This window comes from Podarcis melisellensis (genome assembly GCF_964234715.1).
Source record: "Podarcis melisellensis genome assembly, chromosome: 16".
Lineage (NCBI taxonomy): Eukaryota > Metazoa > Chordata > Lepidosauria > Squamata > Lacertidae > Podarcis > Podarcis melisellensis.
Genome location: NC_138533.1, coordinates 15,319,337 through 15,344,944, shown reverse-complemented (window position 1 = coordinate 15,344,944; position 25,608 = coordinate 15,319,337). Strand labels below are relative to the sequence as shown.

At 50.5% G+C, this 25,608-nt stretch overlaps 1 protein-coding gene across 27 annotated transcripts in view; it reads right to left on the bottom strand.

Moving 5' to 3' along the window:
- NRXN2 (neurexin 2) overlaps positions 1–25,608 on the bottom strand; it is a 345,065-nt gene that overhangs the window by 63,450 nt on the left and 256,007 nt on the right. For all 27 annotated transcript variants that reach the window (XM_081892963.1, XM_081892967.1, XM_081892964.1 and 24 more), the window contains one exon: positions 18,561–18,742. In XM_081892963.1, coding sequence (XP_081749089.1) covers positions 18,561–18,742 — 182 coding nt within the window. The remainder of the gene's footprint in view (positions 1–18,560; positions 18,743–25,608) is intronic.

The following is a 25,608-nucleotide window of genomic DNA, read 5'->3' as shown; positions in this document are numbered from 1 at the left end:
CATTAGACTCCAGAGACACCTCGCCAGTCCAGAGGCATCTCCACAAAGCACCGCTGACCACCTTTAACCTTCACTTATCCTACCTGAGCCCTTGCTAAGAAGACACACCTTGATGCTCCGAAAACTCATCCAATATGTGCACCAATTGGGTGTGTGCATGTCTGACAATGTAGGGTTGCCACCCTTTTATGAAGTCTCCAGAGGGTGGGTCAAGGATAAGTGCAACCCTCAACCAAAAATAATAAAAGGTTTGTGCCCCACCCCCAGTAGTTTTCTGATGCTTCAAAGGAAGCTGAGATAAGGGTGTGGGGGAAGAAAAAGGCAAGGGAGGGACCTCTCTAAAGCACCATCTCCCCAGCCCCCAAATCCTGTTCCATGCAAACATCTTTCCACCCTTCAAAAAAACACTCCTCTCCGGAAATAGAAAATGCTCTTCCAAGAGGCTGAAACTAGTGGTAGAGTCCTGTCTCTTGGCGCTAAGAGACAGATTACAATAAGGAGTTTGTGTGTGTGTGTGTGTGTGTGTGTGTGTGTGTAGGACCATTCCTTCCACACACACACCCCGCCGCCGTCCCGCTCCATGTCTAAAAATATGAGCCCGTCGGCGTTGGCGAACAGGTCAGTGCCGGAGGAGAAACCAATTATGCGCCTTGCGCAGCCTTTATCTGCCTTTTGGGTGCCGGGGCCTCTCAAAGACGGGGAGAGCCGCAGGTTCGCTTTTAAAGTGGAACATAATTATGACAGTCAGTGTCATCTCCGTTGCTGCCTGTCCTGGGTAACAATTGAATTACATTTGCCACTTGACTAAGCAAGGCGGTTTGTCTTTTTCTGGCGCTAATTCCCTTATTGGGGGGTTGGGGGAGAAGGAGAAAAACATTGCAGATGGATATGGAGATGTGCGGGGTAGGAGGAGGAGGAGGAAGGCAGCTTAGGGCATTCTCCCCCCCCCCGCCACTCCCCCCCTTGCCACTGTGTGTGTGTGTGTGCGTGTGTGTGCGTGTGCATACACATGCAGGCAGGCAGATACGAAAGGTAAAACAGAAGAGGGATAAATAGCAGGGAGAAGGGTGGGTGGATGGATGAAGAGTGGACAGGAGGTGGATCTCAGATGGAAAGGATAAAAGATCGATGGAAAACAGATGGAGGCCAGATAAGCTCAATGGAGAACAGGCAGAGATTAGACAGATGAAGAACGATTAGAAAGTGATAGGAAAGCAGGGGCCGTAGGAGGAGGGCAGCAAAGATGGCTGGCAGGTGGGACAGTCGGGCGGTGGCACTAAAAGGGTGAATACAAAGTTCTGGCTCCCCTTTCATAGAGACCCAACCCAGAGGGGAGCTTTTACCAGAGGCTGCAGGTTCCAAGGCTCTCCTGGGTGAAGGGGAATATTCGGGGGGGGTGGGGAGGAAAATGGGGATTGCAGTGAGTCTCTGGGAGAGGCTGAGATCTCGACCCCCACTTGGCCATTTGCCCCAGAGTTTGGGCTGAATCACTCAGAGATGCTCCTGACTGCAGACACTCCTTGGCGCCCAGGAGCAAATCTGGACCAGGGAGGCCAAACTTGATGGGATGCTAAATGCATCTTTGCATTAAATGCACATAGTTTGTTTGTGTGTTTTTTAAAACTCCAAACGTCAGGCACTGCTGCTGCTGGTTACTCTCAGGATTGCAGGAGGGAGGGGGGAGGGAAGTGTTTCACCCTTTTCTTCTCTGCATTGGTGTTGAATAAAATCCTTTAATGCTACTTTGCCTTGGGAGGAATCCCTCCACGGGGAGCCGCCCTCCATAGAAAGAGGCTCCCCCTCCCTATTGGCTGCAAGCTAAGCCTGCTATTTCCCTTTTAAAAACAGGTTCACATTCAAGGCAAAGGCCCATTCAACAGCCACCCCCTAGTCTGGGTCTTGATTATTCCAGGGCATTCTGTCAAAAAAGAGGTTAAAATCCTATATGCAATCAGCTGCCTTCCCAGTCAAGAGCATTTCTCCTGGGTCTGGGTTAAATTTTCAGGTGTTAGTTCACATCCGGTCAGTCCACTTCTCATTTCAAGATTCTGGCTAAGGATGTTTACTGGCTTGAAGATGAGAAGAGCAGGAAGAGCTGTGGGCCACTAACGTCCTGGATGCGCAGCCCCTTCTGCATACAGAACACCCTCTGATTTGTTCTCTCTCTCTCTCTCTCTCTCTCTCTCTCTCTCTCTCTCTCTCTCTCTCTCTCTCTCACACACACACACACACACACACACACACACTGCAGACCAAAGCAGACACACACCCAAGAGCACTTCGGAAGGGGAGCTGTTGCCATGCCTGCTTCCTCCCTCCCCAGCACTGTCCTGACCTTACAAGGCAGCCACCAGCTTCAAGCCGCCCCCCCTCACTCACGGTCTGACTATGTATCCCCCTTCCCCTCCACTCCACCCTCTCCCTGCATCTGGAACAGGGGGACAGGTCGGCCAATGGAAAAGAGGACCTTGGTCGGGGGAAGGAAGAAGTGGGGCTGGTGCACCTAGTCAGGTGAGCTGCATCCTACTGAAATTCCACCTTCCACATAACTATTAAAGGCACTGGAGCCGAAGAAAGTCATCTTCTTGTATCTGCTACCCTACACAGAGATGCAGTAGCATCTGGGAGTGGGGGGCGGGGAGGAACCGGAGTGGGAACACTTTAGGCTAGGAGCACCAAATGTGCGGCAGCCGGCTTGTGGCAGCAGCAAGTCCACAGTGAGGTCCCTCTGCACATGCTTCCAAAGCACTGCGCATGTCTGAACAATGGGTGGGCTGGAGCACTAAAAACAACCTCCTAGAGGAAGGATGGGGCGCATATGTCCAGCCCCCCAGGTGCTTCTGGTCTAATATTCCCATCATCATCCCTGACCACTGGAACTGCTGGCTGGTGCTGATAGAAGAGTTGGGAATCCAGCCACATCTGGAGGGCCCCGCAGAGATGCCCCATCCATAGGAGTAGCCAGGATTTGGGGGAGGGGCAGGCCTTATGTTGGGGGGCAGAACCAAGTTATCTGCAATACAATTGGTCAGATAGTTATGTCTATTTATTTATTTGATTGGGAGGGGACCCCCATGGTCCCACCCCTGACCTAGAGTTCAGGGCTACTGAAAGGTAGCTCAAAACACCGATGCATCTTCACTGCCACATCTTTGGTTTTTACTCTCTGTTCTACTGATATTCCATTGTATTATATTGTGATATGACCCACCTGAATCAAAAATTTGGCAGATACTGATCTATGCAAATAGTGAGGGGCAAATGTTCTGTGCAAGGCAAATGTTCTGTGCATGCTCAGAGACACAGTGACAGCTCCTCCTCCTGGGATCTGGGACTACCATTTGTGGCTCAGTCAGAGACCCTGCTGGGGTGTGTGTGTTGTGCTCTCTGGCTGACATGTCCCCCGCCTCCGCAGAGAGCGTCAGCATGCTGCTCACGGCTGCTGCTGCTGCTGCCGCCTAACGTTGTCGAGATCCTCCTCTCCTGGCTGTCTTTGTTGGGGCGCCTGTGGCAGCGTGCCAAGGTGGGTGTTAGCACTGCCAGCGAGTGACATCCAGCTGAGTTCTTGCCTTGATGCAACAGCCCTTTGCAAAGGGGGAGGGGGGGAGAAGGAAGCCTGCAGTGCCAGCCCCACCCCACCCCAGACAGGCAAACAGCAGCTTTGTTTTGCTCCAAGGCTGGGAGGGAAAGGCAAGCCCTAGAACCTCCTTAGGAATGCCTTAGCATAGACCCTGGGATATACAATGCAATGATAAAGAGGGCAGCAACTATTGAGCATGCACAAAATTCAGTTCCTTTGCCCCTCCTTTGCCCCGCAGCAGGTAGCAAAAAAGGAACTGCATGACAACACCCTACATTAGATATATGAAGATTACCCTTCCTCCAGCAGAGCCTGGGACAACCCCGTCATTGCAGATGACACCGAACTGGGAGGGGGAGCTCACACATCCGGCAGATATCTGACGTGTCAGCACTACATGCGGAACAAACCATGGGACTGTAGCTGATTGCAGGCTAAGCGTGAGTCAGCCATGTGATGCAGCTGCAAACAAGGCCAATGCAATTCTAGACTGAATTAATAGATCCATGGTTTCTAAGCTGTGAGAAGCAATAGTCATGCCCTCCTGGTGTTGCTGATGTGAGTGCTAGTTCAAAACGCCTGGAGGGCAGCAGGTTGGCAAAGGCCAAGTGATGCTTTATTCAGCCTCATCTGCTGCACTTTTAAGAAGGATGCAGACCAGCAGTTTGGCACCACCTGCCCTTGAGACTAATCAGTATCGCCAGGCCTTTGCTCTTGGCCTACAAGGCCACCTGGGCCGGGCACGTCTGTCAGATCTTGTCGACAAGCTGTGTCAAGTTTAAAGTGCTGTACATCAGGAAGAATACTGACAAATTAGAAGAGGTTCAGAGGAGGGCAAGGAAGACGAGCGGCAAAATGGAAAAGCCTGTCTGATGAGGACAAGCTGAAGGAGCTGTGCCCTGAGTAGAGGGGATTGCAGAGATGGGGTGGGGGGAGACCTAACAGCCTTTTTCAAACACCTGAGGGGCTGCCAAGTGGAAGGAGGAAAGGGAGGGCAGGAAGGCAGGAGAAAATTTAATGGGCTTGTTGCAGAAGGGGAGATTGCAACCCATTTCCTCTTTGTCTGCAAACAGCACCTTCCAAGAAGCAACTTTCATTGGGACCACACCTTGGGGAGAAATGGGTAGCCCCCCTCCCTTCCCACCTGCTGTGATCCTGGTAATTCTCAGTCCTCCCTCCTTCCCTTGCACCTGAAGCTATTTGCATCTAAAAAAACCAAAACCACCTCTGGGCATGGAATGCAAATGGCACATTGAATGCCTAGCACAGCCAATCTGGGAATCCTGCACAACAGGTATTTTGGACTACAAACCCCATCAGCTGTGTGGGCTGGTGGGAGATAAAGAGTCCAAAACAGACATGCTGAAAGGCACATTTCAATTTTCCTTCCTCTTTCCAGTTTATTCTAAAGCAGCAGAACTCCGGTATTAAGGAGGTGCATCCATCCCCAACAGACCTAGCAATTTGGGCAGAGTCCAAACTGAAGACTGGACATCCTGCACCCCCTCTTTTAGGACCTGGGAGAATGGGAGCTCAGGGTGGCTTTGCACGGAACCCCCACCCCCCACTCAAAGTCAGCAGGCTATAAAGGCCTGACCCCCAGCATGAATCCTCTGGAAACCCCCGGCTTAGCTTCAGAAGAAGAGCACCTCTGAGTGCCTGCAGAGTGCCTTTCTCCACGAGATGGCGAAGAAGGGCTCCCTCAGAAGGACCCGCTTCCTGGGCAAGCTTCCAAGGCACCTGTTGGGTGGCTCTCTTTTCGGGGATTAAGCTATGCCAAGCAGACAGACTTTAGTCAGCTGCCCACCGCAGCGTGGCCAGGCAAACAGAGGTGTCGGTGGCACGGATGGATTAGCAGGAGAGAGACTGCCAGCCAGCCCTGCATGGCAGCCCACGCTCCCGCCACTGACAGCTGGGGGAGGAGCTTTGCAAGCACTGTTCTCTGCCACCACCATCCTTCGCTCCAGGGGCCAAGTAAAGCAGGGAGAGGGGGCTAAGCTGCTTATGCGCCACAGTGAATGCACGGATTGGGCATGGATGGGCTACCCCTGCCACCTTCTGCAAGGAAGAGGAAGCTCTTCTGTGAGAGGGATGGGAGATTTGGGGATACCAGGGCAAATGCCATTTTAGCTCCCTTCTGGAGCTCTGCTTGCAACCGCCCTCCCTTCCAGCCCTCAATCTGGAACATCTGCTTCGGGGAGAGGAAGAAGAGCAAAATTCACAGAGGAAACTGAGGCACAGAGTATGAGGAGGGCTCCATTTTCAGAGACACAGGAGCCTCGTTCGGTTTGGAGAGGTCCTTTTGGAGGTCTTCATAATCAATTTTTGTTGTGATGACCCAGAACATTTTTGTATCATCAGCAAGCTTGGCCATCTCACTGCTCACCCCTAACTCTAGATTGTTTGTGAACAAGTTGAGGATCAAAGGCTGCCCCCCAAATCTGCCTCTGGAGCCAGTGATCTGTGACTCCTTGCAAGGCTGGGGTGGACGCTGCAGCACAATTCTTTGGAGCCTCCATAACTGTTGGAACCCCTGGAAGTTGCTCACGAGATGTCGCAATCCAGAATCTCTCTAAATAAAACTAAAAACCCACATTTGCAGTTATGATTGATAGTGAGCTGGTAAGCACCACTAATTAATCAAAAGCTGCTCCCATTGTTTGTTGGACATAAGAAGGATCCCAAATGCAGGCCCTGAGCAAGACATGTTTTGCAGCAAAATAAAACCACCGTTTGCAAAAGCTGGGTTTTTTATATAAAAAAAAAAGGTACGAGTGAAGTGTTAAGCGCATTCATTCTTAGAACAAAGAGGGGGAAATATTCTAATAGAAATACATGCCCCCCCCCTTAACCAACACTCCTCTTCCCGCAACAAAAGAGAGAATGTCACTCAGTTGCCAGTTATTAATTCCTAATGCCACAATTACTTCATTACGTGGCAGCTGCAGGAATGAATAGTTGGAGGTTTGCAAAGGCAAAGAATTATCTGAGTCAAAATTAATTTACTAAGTGGAGCAATTCCACCTCATCTTCCCCCCACCCGCCTCCTGTGGAAGTGTCAATTTGTTCTTTTATGAACTTTCAAGCCTTCTATGACCAAGTTTGTGGTGAGAATCAGGATTAGTGCGTGCCATCACACACACGGAATAAACAACGCTGAGGAAGACATGCAGGATTTGCCCAGAGCAGAGGACCCACAAACCCCCCTGCACTTTAGTCCTACAAGCAGGATTAAAAGGTTTTAATTTGCACCCAGGACAAATTCATACATGCTTACTTGCAAGGAAGTCCCACAGAGTTCTACAGGTTTTCTGCAAGGTAAGTCTGAACAGGCAAGCTTCCTGGGCTAGCTGCTCAGATTAAAGTGCTTCTTGTAAGTAATATTTTGGAGAATACGATATGAAGTCCTTGGAGTCTTGCCTAACTTCTTAGTCCACCATTTATTTTAAATCAGGGCTCAGTTGACCTGGAACCAGTTTTCACTGTCAGGATGAGGGAGGTTGGGGAATGACACCAAAAAGAGAAACAAGAGTGGAAGTAGCAATGTTTGCTTAACCATCCCATGTGCAGAACAGAAATGGATCCTGCGAATATGATCATTGTTGCTTCAGTCCACAAATTATATGTAAATGATGCTGATGCTGATTAATTTACCCACCCTTCACCCTAAGGTGCTAAGGAGGGTTATGACATTAAAAAATAGTTTTAAAAAATTTACAATCACAGAAATCAGGTATGTCCTAAAATACACATCTCGGGTGTTAAAGGCCAGTAGAGTAAAGAAAAGAAAAGAAAAGAAAAGTGTCTTCAGCGTTTGTAGAAAGCTGTGTAGTGAAAATGCAAGGCCCACCTCTGTGGGGAAGGAGTTCCGCAATGTAGCCCCACTCTGCAAATTTGCATGCTGTTTCATTTGCATTGCAATGAATGGGATGGAATAACATAATTACAACGTGAGCTACACAACTAGTTCTGTAAGTTACTTAATTTTACCACAGCAGGCAGCGGGACAAATATTGTAGTTTTTGGTGGAAGACAAACTGCAGCAGAATAGAAACAGCACTGCATGTGACAAGCGCAGGGTGGAAAATGAGGCCACCTTACCTGCCTAGTCTGGACTAACTGCTCCAATATGAAGGCGAATTAAAGAAAGGGTGGAATCCTTGTCTTTTCCTCACCATGGAAGCTATTATAATTTTCTGCCCCCCCCCCCAAAGACCCTGTTGATTTTGGCTATGGCAGCAAAAAAATAAAAGTAAATCAAAGTATAAGCACATGGCATGGTTGCATTTTAACCTAGATGTTTTAAATATGTTTTTATTTTTCACGGTACAGTGGTACCTCTGGTTGCGAACAGGATCCATTCAGGAGCCCTGTTCACATCATGAGCAGAATGCGCGTGCTGCGATTCACCACTTCTGTGCATGTGCGTGATGCCATTCTGAGCGTCTGCGCAAGCAGCGAAACCCAGAAGTAACCCGTTCCGTTACCTCCGGGTTGCCACAGGACACAACCTGAAAAGACGTAACCTGAACCGAACGTAACAAGAGGTATGACTGTATTGTTTCATCACAAGTATGCTTGCTGCACTGGGCTCTTTGGGGAGGAAGAGGGGTTTGAAGATCTCCACCCATCTCAGTGGACCTGATGCAAACCACCCCTTTGCTGGTCTTCAGACTGATCATTAGAGGAGCGGAGTGGGAAGGCACTGTAACAACCTCTTTCTCAGCTGACCTGCATGGATCAGATGGGTACCCGTTGAGCGTCTGGCATAAGCACATGAGTGTGAAGCCCGAGGTGGCTGGTATGTCACCCCAGAGGGTTGGAAGGGGCCAAAAACAGTTATGGCCACCCCTGCCCTAGCAAACACCCACTTTCTCTCCTCTCCTTATATCACATATAGGTGGGAGGCTGAGGGCAGTGGCTGCATTGGCCACTTCAGTTCTATGTGACAGAGATGTGGACCATATAGCTGGGCCAATCACATTCCCACAGCACAGAAAGAGGAGGCGTTGTGCACGGACTTGGCAGAGAGAGCTGCAGAACTGAACCCTGGCCCCAATACTGGCACTGCTTCAATCCATCCCTGAATCTAGGGCTGGCGGAGAGGAGGTGAGGGTCCTCGACAGGATTCCCTTCTTTGTGACCAAGAAGAGAAGGGAGTTGCCTTTGGGGTGAAGGTGTCATGGTCCCACATTGCCTCATTTTCAGCCCACAAACCCTTGTGGTGGTCAGGAGGAGAGGCATTGCTAAGCCTCACTTGGGGCAAGCTCTGCATTGCAAGGATCCGATCCCAACTGCCTGGGGGGGGGGGCAGGAGACGCCATGATGAGCCCAGAAGCCCAACCACTGGCTGCCCATCAGCGGGCATGATAAACGGTCTGCCTCTGCGCATGACAAGGGTCTGTGGATGTTGTCACTGCTGCGCTCGCGCGATGGACTGTTCTCCTTCCTCTTGGTGACCCCCATCCATCTCCCTGGCGTGCAAGGCTAGGCTCCGCCGTCCTGGACACGGCTGGGCTCCCTCGCTAGGAATTGACGTAGAGGAAGGAGTGAAAGAAGGGTTGTTGGGAGGTGGGGGCAGCTGAAGAAAGCCAATGCAAGGGGTGGAGGCTTTAATGGACAGCTGCCGGGGGCAAGTTATAGAACTGGAAGGGGACCAAAGGGTCATTTAGTCCAACCCCCTGCAATGCAGGAATCATAGATAGCAGAAGATCACAAAGGCTCCATCTGCTGCTGCTCTGATTAGGGAAGGGATGCACACATCCCTCCTATCCAGGATCTCAGTTTACACCTGGCTTGATGGAGGCAGGGCACATGTTTACTGTGATATGAGAAGCAACAAGAGAGAGAGAGGAGTACTCTGAGCATGTGCAGACTGCCAGAGGCAGGAAGGATCCATGCAACAGGACAAGGATGTCCAACCAGTAGATCACAATCTGCTGGTAGATCCCCAGCTGATCCTTGTAGATCGCGGGATCCTTATCATGTACAAAGAGTTGTGGGGGGAAAAGCTTTAAAACTGTGCAATCCTCCCCCCAAAAAGCTTAACAACTCTGGGCAATCCACCCACCCCACACTCGCTCCTCCTCCCTCCAATGACAATGGGTAGATCACTGCCAGTTGTTTTTTTATACTGGGAGTAGATCGCAGTCTCTTGGGAGTTGGACATGCCTGTAATAGGAGATCCAGAATGTGTGTGTGAGAGAGAGATGCACTAAACCTCTACAGTCGCTCCCTATTTTCTCAGTCTCTTCTGTCCCTGAATACCTTGACTCAGTCTGGATGGGGCACAGCTACGGAAGAACTTTATGGGTTAAAAGGGCTCCTAGGAGAGCCTGGCAGCGTCCATGCTTCCATCCACATGCTCAAGAGATGGCCTATGAACAGAGCCTCTCTCCAAGTCCCCCCCTCCCCACTGCACTACAGACCAAGGCGCCTGATGCTCACTTAAGCTGTAATCATTGCCCAGAACTTTATGCTCTGCATGTGGTCAGAGGCTCTACTGTCACTGCTGAGCTTTAGGATTCAAAACAGGTGCTGGGGCTAAGTGTGGGTGCAAATGACACCTTCCCCACCCACACTGCCAAAGGGCCCGCTGTGCTGTTGACTGTGCCCAGGGCAGGGCAGTGGCTCCAGTTAAGCCAGGAGTTCAGGAGCCTGTGGATGGGCTGATAAGCTGAAGCAATTTGCGGCAGAACCTCCCTTGGCGCTTCGGCGTAATGAGATGACAGATATAATCACAATGATCACAGGCACCAAAGGGCTGGTTCCTGACCCCCCCCCCCCGCCCAGCTGGGAACCTACCCCCTGCTGGGCTTCTTGCTGTGCAAGGGGGCGGGCAAGCGGGGTGGGGGCTGCCAATCGCTGCCAGGAGCAAATGAAGCTCTCCTCGCACCTGTCAGGCACGGCAAACTGGCAGGAGCCGTGCTTTTGGCTTTGATGGGTGGGGGGGGTCAAAGAGGCTGGCAGTTAAAAAGAGAAGGGTCCAGTCCACTCTCTGAGGGGCAGGGCAGGCAGCACAGAGGGCAGAAGGTGGGCCTCATAGGGGATGCTCAATGAAGCTCCTGACCCTCAGGGTCTGCAGTGCAGGAGTCTTAACATTTTCAACAGGACAATGTTCAGTTTCTGCACAGATGTACAAGTGTGTTCACACTCCCACAGCTGGAGGGAAGAGGCCGGCACGCACACAGACACAGCAGCAGCATTAACGCACCACATCCCATTAACACATCACACCTTATGTCCTCCTTATTCGTTAAAATACAGGCAGGATTAGACCCTTCGCCAGGAATGAAAAAGCGAGAAAAGCAGAGAAGTTGCAAAGGGGGGCAGATCAGGGGAGGGCCATTCAGCTCAGTGGAAAGAGTGCCTGGCCTGCCTTGCATGAAGAAGGCCCCAAGCCCAATCCCTCCAGGTAGGGATGGTGAAAAGACTCCCCGCCCAAAACCCCGGAGAGCTGCTGCCAGCCAGAGTAGACAAATACTAAGCTTGACAGTACAGTGGTCTGGCTCAGCAAAAGGCAGCTTCCTGCGTCCCCTGACGTGCCTGTAATAGGAGATTGTAATTCCCTCTCCCCCTCCCGAACTGTGTTAAAAGAATTAACTCTGTGCACCATATACAGATAGCGCCACAATGCTCTTCTCTTTGTGTGCAGAACAAAACAGGTGCATGCCAACTCCGGCACGCTGTACGTGTTACCATTCGCTGGAGAGGCAGAAATGCTGCTCTGGTGGCTGATGACACAGATGGACATTCACATGCAGACACACACACAAACACGCACACACCCATGGGCTCAGCGCCCCCTGCCAATCAGCCGCACTGGCTGTCTCCCCTCCAAAGCCGCAGAGGGGTGCCTTGGCAGCCGCCATTGTGCAAGTGTCACGGCTCAAGCGCATCGCCCAGGCTCTGAGGGCTCCTGCAGAGAGGGGCTTTGTCTGCTGTGGCAGCTGCAAGCAGCTCAGAGAGAGGAAGGGGGGAGGAAGAGAAGGAGGGACATCCTTGCCTCTCCCTGCCTCCCTGCGAGAATCCCAAATATGCAGGCGGTGACTTGGCACCCGGGCTGAAGTGGCACCTCTGTCTGAAAGTCCCCACCCTTCCCTCCAAGGACCCTAAGAAGTGGTGTTACTTAGCGGTGGGAAGGGAAGCCGAAGGGCGATGTCTGCAGCTCAATATTCTGCCCATTCCAGATGCAGACCTGACATGCAGGGACAGATTCCCACCTATAGGGTGCAATCCAGCCCTGCAAACCCCCTGCCCAAGAACCCACTGAAATGAACTGGGGCTGTGTGAGAGCACAAGGGGTGGTTAGAAAAAGAGGGCCAGAGGAATTCAGGAAGAAGACCAAATGAAGCCTCCACAGAGGGAGGGAAGGTAGACCTTGGAACACCAGACGCTGGAAACAGAACAAGGCTTGGTGGTCCCCGGAAAAGACCCCTCATAGGGAAGGCCCTGCAAGAAAAACGTGGCTGAAGACCCACCCACCCCCCGCCCAAAGGCATCCCCTTGCTTGCACCTGCACCATTCCTCAGATGGACTGCTCCCTGCCTGGCAGAGATGTGTGTGTGTGTGTGTGTGTGTGTGTGTGTGTGTGTGTGTGTAGCTGGGGGACAGGGGAGGGGCAGAGACTAATGCAATGTGAGTTGGGAGGAGGAGTGGGATGGAAGCCCCAAGGAAGGAAGGGAGAGAGAGAGAGAGAGAGATAGAATGAAATCCTGGTCACAGGGGGTATAACAGGCGATCCTAGGATCATAGAATTGTAGAGATGGAAGGGACCCTGAGGGTCATTTAGCCCGACCCCCTGCAATGCAGTAATGTCAATGCGCGGTCCCACTCCTTATTTGAAACCATACCGGACCCTGCTTAGCTTTGTAAATGTGATGGCAGTTTTATGGCTACACCTGGGAGGATAGGCAGGCCTCTCTCTCTCTCTCTCTCTCTCTCTCTCTCTCTCTCTCTCTCTCTGTGTGTGTGTGTGTGTGTGAGAGAGAGAGAGAGAGAGCGCGTGCACGTGCGTGCAAAGGGGGGAGAGAACGGGAAAAGGAGAGGGAGAAGGAGAGGAGAGAAGACATGATCGTTCCAATTCAGGTCCATCTTAGAATACTCTTAGCTTGCTTCTCTTTGGACAGATAATACATGGACATCATCATCCCAAATACACACATCCAGACCTCTTTGTGGGGGAACAGCCACAGGGAATGACAACTGGGTAATTAACAGGGAACCCAGGTTCCCAGTGCCCCTGGGCTTTGGAACACTCTATAGATTCCAAATCATCTGATCAAGCCGGGGGTAAAACCCCAGGAGTCCTGGCTCCCTTCCTCTAGAACACCAGTAAGTGCCACTTCCCTCTGAGTCCTGCCTCAGAGTACCCACTTTCTCGCTCTAACCCATGGGGGATAAAGCTATCAATGGCTGCTATCCAAAGCGGCTGTGCTCTCCTGCCAGCATGAGAGGCGGCGAACCTCTGAAGACCAGTTGCTGGGAATTACAGGTGGGGAGAGCCTGTAGGCATCTGGTTAGCTGACGGGACTCAATGGGCCCCCCTTTGGCCAGATCCAGCTGCAGGGCTCTTGCTGCCACCCCTTTCCCGGCTGCCTAGCTACCCACTGGGCACCCCCTGGGAGGACCTTGGACCCGAGGAGCCTGGCAGTGTGAGGAAGACACCAGCATGTCTGCACCAGTAGGTTACGCTGTCAGCCCACGTTAGCCTGGCGAGGCCATGACGAAGATGAGGATGTGAGGCGAAGGCGCCGGAGTGTAGCGGAGGCCGCCCCAGGGCCCTGCTTGACACGTTGGGCACTCTTTGCGCCAGCCTGCCTGCTCTCCTGCCAGACAGGATTAGTGGCAGCACCCTCGCTCGGCACATGCCACAGGGCAGCTGGGGAGATGTGGGTGCCCTTGTGAGGGCACCAACCTGTAGGCCACCTTGATGCTACATGCCCTGCTTCTCTGAGTGGATAAGGGGCCCAAATGCTCGTGCTGGCCACATCTTGGAGGACCCAGGAGTCCTAGTGCCTCTCTCCCTCTCCCTGCAGCTCTCAGTTCTTAGTGCTGCCCAGCAGAGAAAGGGTTGGATCCAAAGCTGGCCCCCAGGCAAGTCCCGCTTGACAGCTGCAGCTCAGCAGAGCAGAGGACTTAAGATGGGGGAGGCACTCAAATCTCTACCCAGCCATGAAACTCACTTTCTGACTCTGTACCAGCCCCTCTCTGTATTTCTGCCTACCAAACTTGGGAGGACAAGGAGGGGATAACATTTTGGGAAAGAGGAATACAGTCATACCTCTTGTTACGTTCGGTTCAGGTTATGTTCTTTCAGGATAAATCCCGTGGCGACCCGGAAGTAACGGAACGGGTTACTTCTGGGCTTCACCACTCGCGCATGCGCAGACGCTCAAAATGATGTCACGCAGAAGTGGTGAATTGCAACCCGTGTACACGCAGACGCAGGTTGCGTTCTGCTCATGTTGCGAATGGGGATCCGGAATGGATCCCGTTCACAACCAGAGGTACCACTGTACAATTCAAAAATCACCCGGACAACTTGGAAAGCTGGGGTGAAATTCATAGCATGAAATCCAGCTGGGCCAAATCAAAGTTCTACATTTAAGTAAAAACAGCTACGAACAAACAAAATGCAAAGAGTCTTGTGGCATCTTGAGGACCAATCATTTTACTTAGGCAGAAGGTTTCATGAGTTCATAATGAATGTGTTGTGTCTTTAACGTGCCAAAAGACTTTTCGCTGCTTTTGCTGAAGGAGACTTAACATCTCCACACCTCCAGAGAAAGGCACAGGATGGCAGATCTCAGTGAAAAGAAGCTTGGGACTGTAACTGGTCTGAAGCTGAACACGAGTCAGCCGTGTGATGCAGCCACAAACAAGGCTAATGCAATCTTAGGCTGAGCTAACAGAGCTGTAACTTCTAGGTAAGTCATGAGAAGTAACAGGTACGGTTTATTCTGCACAGAGTGCTGGCCCTGCTTCTGGGTGTAGACTAATAATGGGGAATGCCAGGCCCAATTAGGCTTGCTCCTGAATTTGGCCCACAAGGAGTTGCAGACAGTGGGGTGGGGTGGCGCTGCTTACTGACCTGTGGCTGGCCATGTCTCTGCCGGTTACTAGAAGAGGGAGCAGGTGGCAAGACCTGCATGGTGCAAATGCACCAGCAGAGTCAACATGGAGTTCCTGGCCAATGAGCTTGCACTGCACTGACCAACCAACCAAAAAAGGAGCATCATCACCCCACCATGCTGCTGCCTGCAAGGCTGTCTGGCCAAGCCACACCCACCTACCTGTCACCTGACACTAAGCAAAGGGCAGATGTAGTCCTGGCTGCTGAGGCTTAAGAATGTGCTCAGCCTGATTGCTCTCCTGAAGCCATGGCTTCAATTTGGTGCTGCGGGAATACGGTGCCTGTTCCCGTGGAAAGCAGTGTGGCGGGAAAAGGTACCACATTCAAGCAGTGCCAACTTACAGCTGCAGCTGGAAAGGAACCATAATGAGCCCGCTCTAAGCCTTGGCATCCATAGCTTCACTTGTTCCATGTCTGGTGTCAGGTGATTGACAGGTGGGAGGGGGCAAATACAGAAGGGATTCAGCCCAAGGGATTGCCTCTGGTCAAGAGAGGCATGCAAAAGAAATGCAATCAGGGCTTTTTTCAGCCAAACTCACCGGAATTCAGTTCCGGCACCTCTCAGGTGGGTGCCATTGCCATTCTAAGAGAACAAGGGAGGCCCCCGCCTCACGGCTCGCTTTAAATGTTCCAATAAGCCAGGGTTTCTGGTTTATCATGGTTTACATTGCTTGGTTGCTCCCATTTCTTTCTTTCTCTGATGCAGAGAAACAAGCTTGGAAGCTGCCATTCAGCTTGGTTTCCCACAACGCCCAAACTCTAGCCAGGCTTCAGCTATGACAGATTTGTAACTTGTTGAGGTTGTCGCAAACAACGCCCTGGATTTGGATACCATGGCTAGCTAAGCTTCATGGCAGTTTTGTTCTTCCTGGCTGAGCCAAGGGAGGGGTGAAGGAGAGCTGATGGGGCAGTCTCCACCCAAATGCTGCTTGTTCCCCCCCCCAAAACACACCAGCCCTGGCTCATGGTGAGCTGCAGCCAAAGCCTTACATAAAAGGGAAGTGTGTGTTTGTGAGGAGGAGGCTGCCAATTGGCTGCGTCTCAGGCCATCGGCTTGAATTCTCCCAAATCCAGGATCTGTGCAGAATGCCTGTCCTGCTGAAACAAAATGCAGACTTCATCCAGGCATGTTGTCTCCTCGAAGGGGGGGAAAATGAACCCACACTCCACAGGAGAAAAGAGAGGCTGCCACCATATACCTGGAGACATACCCAAACCTAATCAACGAAACGTCGATTTGCATCCATGGCAGCTCAGAGAAGGAGCAAGAGAGATGACTCTGCACTCCGCCATCCAGGGCGCCCGACCACAGCCATGCACACGAGGGAGAAATTAGCCTCCTGCATCCTGCTCCCCCCTCCGGGCAATGAGTATTTCATTAAGTAACGAGCTCTCTTCCTCCTCCTCTCCCAATATCATGCGCAGCCATTAATGCATAAATATTAATAGGAACGACACAGAGATGGACTGGGTGCCTGCGGCCTGTTTTGAGACGCTGCGTTCACACAGGGCACGGAATTAATCAGTTTGCCCTGCTTGGAGAGATCGGGAGAGGCAGAAGGGAAAAGCGGAAGGGGTCCAGCCTCCATCACCCGGGAGCAGAAGAGGGAAGGAGGCAGGCCACCCCCGCTGCAACGTGCAGGCCCACTCAAATACACCCCATCAACGTCTCCCCATATTTATTTTTAAAGAATAATATATTTTAAACAACAGCAGCAACACATACCATGGGGGTGGGAATCCTGTCCTAACAGCCCCTCTTTTTTCTTGCCTGAAATCAGGGACTTGAAAGGAATGCTCAGTGTCAAAAGCAAAGATGGTATCTGAGTGTATGCAGAGTGGTGGTGCGGGGCAGCTCCCTGCAGGGCCTATTTCTCCAGTGTGCAAATTGGACTGATCTTGTTTCGAGCCAAGCCAAGCCAAGCGAAGGGATGCAGAAATGGTAGGAGAGGATGCTGTGTCTGAGCGCATCCAGAGTTCCAGGCAGGACCACAGCAAGTGCCAACATCTCTGGGGCAGAAATGAAAAATGGCAGGATTTGACTCCAGGACATCTCTTTTTAAGAGCCAGGGGTCTGTTGTGCCCCACTCTGGTGATGTGGGAAAGGCACATTGATTGTCAGCACACAACCCCAGAATACAGGAAAAAACTGGGACTGAAGGGGTGAGCTCTAAGGGAGCTCATGCAAAGACTGGTTTGGATACATGAAAAGACTGGTTTGGATACAGGTCTGGACAGAAACAATCAAGGGCTGAACCTGTGGGGTGTGTGTGTGTGTGTGCACAAACACCAGCCATCGTCTGTTGACAGAGAACAGCATGGAAGGGCCCAAATGGTCTCTCCTTGAATTGTTCCATCCCACTGGAGTCCAATGTGAAAGGCAACACAGTTCAGCAACTGAAGTTCCAAGCCCCCCACTCGCTCCTGCCAAAGCGAAGGTGGCAAGAGCAACATGGTCCACACTTTCAGAAACCATCTAGAACTGCCCATCAAGAAACTGAAAGTTGAAGATGTACAATGGGACAGCGGAGGTGGGGTGGGGTAATTTTCACAAACCCCAGAAGTGGCAACCCACCCTCAGGCCTCAGTCCCTGCCAAATCTCCTCATGAAATAGGCCCATCTGGGTGAGGAAAGGGGTGTGACCTGCAAATCAAACCTCTCAACTAAAAAGACCTGCTAAATAATCAAAAAGTAGTGTCTCAACTCTAAAACACTGTTAGAATGGCAAACAAAAGATGAATCATCAATGATTCTGGGCTATGGATATAGGACATAATATTGAAATGGCAGCATTGGAAAGATTGTGGAATGTGGATTTGAAATTTATAGTGTGCTATGTGATAAAAGAAAATCATATGGAAATGATGTATAAGTGGTATCTGATTCCTAGTAAATTAGCAAAAATGTATAAGTCAGAACCAGATATCTGCTGGAAATGTAAAGAGAAGAAGGGTACATTTTTCCATATGTGATGGTCATGTAAGGTAGCAGAATCTTTCTGGGAAATGATTTATAATGAGTTGGGGGGGAAATGTTGTAGATAGCTTTTGTAAAAAATCAGAAGCTTTTCTTTTAGGTATAACTGGTGGAGAGGTACCCAAAGAACAGAAAAAATTATATATGTACGCTCCTGTGGCTGCCCAAATGATTTATGCCCAGAGATAGAAAGAAGAAATAGTTCCAACCAAGGAGGACTAGCAATTAAAATTGATGGAATATGCAGAAATGGTGAAACTTACCGGAAGAATAAGAAACCAAGGAGAGAGACTTTTTAAAACAGAATGGGGAAAATTTATTGACTATTTGAAGATGTATTGTAAACAACTTAAAACATTAGCAGAATTGACATAAACATGTGCAGAAAGAAATAGCAAAAAGGGGAAATTAGAAAATGGGCTTGAATTGGATCTGCAGTAACAACAGACATAAAATATGTAACTGCAGAAAGGAAGGGAGGAAAGTCGAGGGAAATGTAGATTGATTACGTAAAGATTTTGGTTTTTTTTGTTAAAATATTTGTAAAATGAGAAAATGATATATATATATATTGCTGGCAATATATATATATATATATTGCCAGCAGCCATTCATGAGCTGGCAGGGGTGGGAGTGGGGAGATGTGTTCTGTTTGCCCCCCTGTGAGTGTCTGGGAAAACATACATCTGAAACTGGACAACCACCAGTTGTCTCTTCTCACCTCACAACCCAGTTTCCCAGGATTTGTGTCATTTGCACCAGTTTTGAACCCAGAGCTTATTTGAAAAATCAGGCCCCCCCACCACCTGGATCCCCTCCCCACCAACCCTCTCCCTCCCTCCCTCCCCCAGCCCCTCTGCCATCCTTACTATGTGGAGTTGCAGGTAGTCCCCGAGGCCAGAGGCACTGTCCACCCGCACCAGGATGGCGTTCTTCTGGTGCGTGCTGAAACCCACGGCCAGGCGGTCGGCCCGTGTGCTGGGGCGGTCATTGGGAGGCCACGTGTAGGTGATCAGCGCCCCGCCCTTCCCAAAAATGTATGTCGTCCCAGCTGGAAAGAGGAAGAAAGAGAAAAGTCAGAGAGGAAGGTCCAGTGCAGTCTCTGGGATCCTTCACCTGCCGGTGCGAAAGGCAGAGCTTCAGGGACAAAACTGGAGGTCCCTCGGACTGCTCACAAGCTGCTCTGGGTAGGGTTCAACTTGGCTCGCTTTCACCAGAGCACAGCTGCTTAACACGTAGCACAAAAGGAATGGTGATGAGTGTGCTGGAACATGTGCAGAGTGCTTCTGCTATCATCCAGCTCTCTCACACTCTTTATTTGCTTTTAACCCAGGGGGGCACCTCTGATGGGAGTCTGGAGGGACATAGACATCAATTTGGAATATAGGGAGTCATCCATGCTCAGGGACTCCATCTGTCATATTTTGGGTCTTATCTGCACTCTCCGCTGAAGTTATCAATATCTGGGGAATGGAAATCTCAGGACCATATGGGGAGAAGCATAGCTCAGACCTTTTGCACATAACTGCTGGGTATAGACCTTGGAAGCCCCCATTCTGGCACCCTCCTGTAACCTCCACCTCAACTTGCAATGCCCAAGTGCCCCACCAGGATAGCCCCTTCATGTCCCCTGCCCGTCTCTGCCGCAAAAACAAGGTTGGGGGTGTGAGGGATGATGGACAGGGAGGGATAAGGGCTGAGACAGGCCCATTCGTTTCCTGGCTACCCAGCCCTCCGCTCAGCCCTCCTTGAGGCATGGGCTCCAGCAGGGCCATCCATCACCCCTCAAGCCTGGCTCCTCCTCACATACAAACGCTCAGGCTGCCTTTCTGGTTCTCCTGGCCAGGAACCCCCAATGCCTTTCCATCAAGCTGACACCTTTGTCTGTTCTGGAATAACAGCTGCCTTTACCAACATCCCTGAGTGTCTCATGGGGAGGAAGGAGTGAGCCCCCAAAGCAGGCCAGGGGAACCTGGGAAGCCCCCCAGATGCTGGTGGATGGACTCCCAACTCCAAGCAGCCTGTCTGGCCCATGTTCAAGGATGATGGTGGGAGCTGGAGGGCCTCAACAGGCTCCCCAGAGCTGCCTGAAGATGCACCAGGCACACGCCTCTGCCATTCCAAGAATCCTGCCAAGCTAACTAAGTGGCTGGCTTTCCCTGGCCACCTCAGCACCTCACATCCTCGGTGACAGAGGTGGGTTGTTTGACCAGGCAGGCAGAAGGACTACAACAAGCGAATTGGGTGGTGGGGTCTAAAGCTGAAAACCTAAACAGGCGGTGGGACCCCACTTCAACTAGCCAGCCTCATCTGGTCCTCGGAGCAGCTCAGGACATGGCCTTGACAGGCATCATGTTGTAACCTCTAGCCTGGCAGACCAGTGTAGACTGGAAGCTTGCCCCACTGCCTCGGCTTCCGACAACCAGCTAGTCAGGCAACAGAAGCAGGATCTGTGTTTATGTGTGGAGTTGCTCCCTAAAGAAGGGGCTCAAGCCTATCATGCTCCCAAGATGTGGGGGGGGGGAGAGAATGGAGGCTACTTCTCAGGATGCCAAAGATAGGCTTGGGACGGTAGGCCAAATTTTGGTACCCAGAGGTGTGGCAGATGAGGTGGCGGGTGGCAAATGTAAAACCCTTTTTACACCGCCCCCCACCCATCATCTGATCATTATCTTAGCATCATGGCTTAGATTTTTTGTAACCAATGTGCTTTAGGTTTTTGCTGGAAATACTGAAAACAAGAAATTAATTATAGTTATACAGCTCCCCCCCTCCCGCATGCAGCAGGGCTGCTTCCAGCCCCGTGATTATGCGCATATCAACTGTGCATTAATAATGGCTTCTGAAAGAGGTTTGTGATCAACAGCCACCTAAAGCAGCCTTCACCAACACGGTGCCCTCCTGATGTTTCAGACTACAGCGTCTATCAGTCCTGGCCAACCCGTGAGCTAAAGTCACATTCAAGCAATGCAAGTAGAGCAGCAGCAGCTAGAGCATGTGTAGGCAAACTAAGGCCTGGGGGCCAGATCCAGTCCAATCGCCTTCTAAATCCGGCCCGCGGACGGTCTGGGAATCAGCGTGTTTTTACATGAGTAGAATGTGTCCTTTTATTTAAAATGCATCTCTGGATTATTTGTGGGGCATAGGAATTCGTTCAACACCCCCCCCAAAAAAAATATAGTCTGGCCCCCCACAAGATCTGAGGGACAGTGGACCGGCCCCTGCTGAAAAAGTTTGCTGACCCCTGAGCTAAAGCAAACATGCGGACACCTCAGCTTAGAGAGCCAGGTCTTTGGAGGGGACGGGCTTTCCAGAGGAGCACAGCCGATGGCACATGGGTGAGGTGTAGGGGAAATTCCTCAGGTGCCAGGTGTGTTTTGCTACTGGTGCATATCTAACTGTGTGGAGAGTTCTGGATGCCAGGTTGGCAACTGACCTGGTTGGCCCCTCCTGCTTTCTTAAGCAGGCAAGCAGAAGAGCTTATTTATTGCATTTATATCTCGCTTTTTCCAGGGAATATATGGCTACCCTCCCCCCCATTAACCCCCCCTACAACAACCCCGTGAGGTAGGTTAAGAGGCTGTGATTAGTCACCCAGTGAGCTTTATGACTGGACAGGGCTTTTAACCCTGATCTCCCAGGTCCCAGACCGGCACTCTAACCACTACACCACACTAGATTCCTAGATTATGTCTGCTATGGGGCAGTTCTAGAAATTAAGTGGGTAAATAAATATGGGGAAAGCAAATGTCACTTAGAGAAGGATCTGAAATATTTCCTTTGAAGCCTGAATTTGTTTTATTCTGGATTGCTTTATTTGATGTTTTAATGTATTATAAATCACTTTGAGATTTTTTTCTTTAAAATATAAACCAGTATATAAATGAAATAATTAATAATAATAATATCACACCGCAAAAAGGCACCTAGACATTCCATTGTGGCGACTGTACCCCAAATTTAAGGTGCCATTTGGCAAGTAGCTTATATATGTGAGTTTCTAACATTGGGCAACACTGTGAAGTCCTCACCCCACTGCTCTAGTCCAGCTGCCCTTGAAGAAAAGATTCCAGGGAGACCTTCCCCAGTTGGGCCTTGAAGAGCTTTCTCTTTTCCTGTAAGAGGACCTGGCAGATGCATGCGATTTCTGGGGAAATTATGAAATTAGTCTTAAAATTGCACAGGGCAATCTGCACCAGAAAATTCCCTGGTGCCCTGGAGAGTGATCTAATCTTGCAAGTTTGTTTCACTTGTATTTAGTAAACAAAGCTTAAAAAAAAAAAAACCTGGAAAATGCCAAGATTTCCTAACATTGTATTTGCGGCTGGCATCCTATTGGAATGGGCTTACAGAGCTGGAAATCTTCCACAGGAAAAAAAAAGCACCGGAAGACATTTGGACCCCCATTGCTGCACCTGGGATTGAGTCCAGCCTTGTACTTCCTAACTTGCACAATAGCCACAGGTGACCAGGCCTTCCTGCTCTCCCTCCTCCTCCAGCCCATACCAGTTGCAGAGCCAAGGAAGTCCCTCCCTCCATGACTAGCCTGGAGACCATGCAGGTCAGTGGAGGCGAGGCGAGTCGCTCTGCCTGACCTCTGTCAGTCCATTGTGACCCTTGACCGTGGGGCCTTGGGAGTGGGAATCATCAGTAGCCAATTTGGGGGTCCTAGCTGCCAGGACGCAGCCCTGCCACCATCAACGCTCCTGCATTGGCCTCCATATTTCCAGCCTCACAGGCATCAAGGACCATAAAGACTGGCAAGATCCCATCCAGGTCCTCAGAGGAGACGGCGCCAACCCCATCACAGGCCTGGCCAGTTGGCTCCTGCTGCCTGCAAGAGCGGAATCTTCTTCCTGCCAGCAGGGCTCACTGGGAGCTCTCCAAGGTCCTGATTTCCTCTGCCCTCTGCATAAGACAGCTTCTATGACGTCCCCTGAAACAACGGGCTTCCTCCATTAGCCTCAAGTGCCCACAGAACAGGAAAGAGAGGGGAGCTTTCAGTTTATTGTTTAACATGCCTGCAAAGAGGCGAGTGGTTGTGGAGAAAGGGCTTCCATTCATCTGAGGCAAGCACAGAAGTAACTTGGCTGGGCTTATTTGCAAGGCTGATTACCTCCCCTGCATCCTCTGGGCCAGTGGTTCCCAATTAGCTAAGTAATGCAGACCCCCTGTTTTTCAAAAGCCAAGCCACGGATCCCCTACTTTTGAAAATTCTGGTATATCTATGGGAGTGGTCCACAGACCACCAACTGGGAACCACTGCCCTAGACTAACTAGGAAGACTTTGGTCTCTCTTCTCAACTGCAGCAATGAGTAAAATGGAATAGGGGCTTTCCTCTCCCTCAGCTACAGAGGTGTTTAATTGTTGCAGGTTATATGAGATTGAACAGGGTGAACAGCCTGTGTAGGTCATACCTCCAAGAGGTGACACCCACCCACACAGCAGAAGAAAAGTCACCTCTTTGCCCCAGCCAATCTCTACCAGAAAAAGGGGAAAACCTTCTTTGCAGCTTCTCCTGTGGAAGTCAGAGGTTTCTGGAAGTTGTGGAGAAAACACTTGTGGGTGCAAGTTGAGGAGGAAACATTTCCTCTAAATGCTAATCTGTTTCATCAGAATTCAAGAACATTCAAAACAACTTCTTTTGTATTTAGGAAACCAAAGCAACCAAGTAAAGAAAACAGTAATAAAAGGAGGCATAAAAGCAGAGACACTTGGGTTAAAGGGAGGCAGAGGTGCCTTGCCCTTCCCCGTCAAAAAACAACAACAAAAAGACTAAAAATGTTCAAAAACCAAAGTCCTGACAGTTCACCCAATTCCCAACTGATGTGAAATTTCACTTCAGTTCCAGAGTGTGCTGCAAACTGGAAAGGAGACAGAGGTGATGGAGGCAGGAAGAGGTGCAGGGCCTTCCCCTTTTCTGGGCCTGCAGGAGGTTAGGAAGAGGCCTGGCAAGGTGGGGGGCGTCAGAGGGCTGCTTTTGAGCACCTCTGAAGTCAACAATGGCTGCACAACTCACTGTGTATGCCTGAGGTTCATTAAGGCAAAGGACCCTCCTTGAGAAACCTACTCCCCACATACTGGTCACTGTGCCCTCCAGTGAGCTGGCAGGAGAAGGGCATTGTGCAGGGGCGATGGCCTGCCAGCCTCTCCACTGAGCTGTTCCTCTGAGCGACAAAGGCGGCCTTCAAGGCCAACTGTCCCCCCTCTGCTTCGCCACCCATCCATCTCTGTCAGCCTCCTTGATTGGCTCAGAAACTGTCAGCAACCAAACCTGGAGGGGAAGAAGAAGGCGCACTGGGAGGGGCAAGCGAGATGCCAGCGGGCAGGGAAGGGTGGAGGTGGCGAGGGCTCATCTCCGCACTGCCCTCCCCAAACCAAACAGCACCCATCCCTTTCCATGCTGGGGGGCCTTGGCACCAGCCTCCCCTTTCTAAAGGGCTGGATGAGTTCCTGAGGTCTCAAGGGATGCCAGTCCTGGCACCTTCCCCATCCCTGAGAACCCAGGAACCTGTTAGTTCTCACCCCACCTCTGCCAGCTACCTCCTCTGCTGTTTCCTCTGCTAATGGGCTGACTCACGCAGCAGGTGAGATGGCAGCATGTGTGCATTGGCTATCTTACAGGGCCAAACACTGCTCCTGTGGCTGTTCACACAGCTGCTTTGGCCCTGCAAAGGCAAAGGCTGCTATACGAGCGACGGAACTCAGTGGGACTGGCCGACCAGTAAACACATGCAGGGGGGCACCATCAACTCATGCCATACAAGGAGAAGGCAGAAGTGGTAGAAGGTACCACTTCAGAGTTTAGATGAGGTAGTACCCTTGTCTGGGGGCTTCTAGACAGGGGTGGCTCCTGGCAGCACAATCCAACTTTTGCTACAGGCCATAAGTTGAGTTGCAGGAACACAACTGACAGCACTGCGCTCTCCCTGCCTGCACATCCTGCCATGTTTTGTATGCACAAGTGAACATTTCCTCTCAGCTAATCTTCTTTTTTAAAAATCCATTGTTAAATTTGGTACGGTGCTTATTTGTGATTCCCTGATTGTGCTCATGCCTCTTTTACGTTAAAAGAATGGAGATTCGATTTCTGTATAAAAAGGCCAATTTGTTGTCTGCCCCCTCTTACTCTGACCACATCGGTGCAACAGACCACACAAGCTCCGTTCCATATCTTCACGTGCCATTTATCAATCTTGGGTGGGTTTTTAATCTTTCTCCACCTCCAACCAATCCGGCTGCTGTTAATAAATGCATGACCTGGAGTATTTAATTATTTATATTTAAAGCTATTTATATACCGCTTAATTACTATAGTATGTAAGCAGTGTACATAAAAACTTAAAAGCATGCAATGGAGAAGATCAATTAGGATGAATAATAAAAACAGAAAGCGTCCTTAAAATGCCTGCTGAAATAGGAAAGGTCCTGTGGCCAAGGGCCTTCCAGCCACAGGCTATGGGCTTGTCTCCTCTCAGCCAGGAGTTCCACAGAATCAGGCCCGCAACACTGAGCACCTGGGTCCTCCTGGGTGCGAGACATGCGTTTGAGCTGCAGGGGACCCCATGAACAAAGACTCCCCCTGAAGATCTCAGATATTTTGTCCATTACATATCCATTATATAGAAGGCTGACGAATAGATCTATGGGCAACTTGTAGCCACAGATTTTTTTTCTAATGTCACTTGTTGTAGAGATCCAATAAATTTGTGAGGTCTGGACAAGTCCAAAAGGCATAAAAAAATGCTAGGATGATGACCAGAGTTGCATCTCTAGCACTGGTATATGATTATATCTGACTTGCTCTTCAGGAAGTAAAATACCACCCAAGTATTAGTTTATAACACGTCCCTTTAAAATTCAAACAAACTTGAAATGAGGAACAGGTAGCCAGTGATGTTAGTTTGGAAATGAAT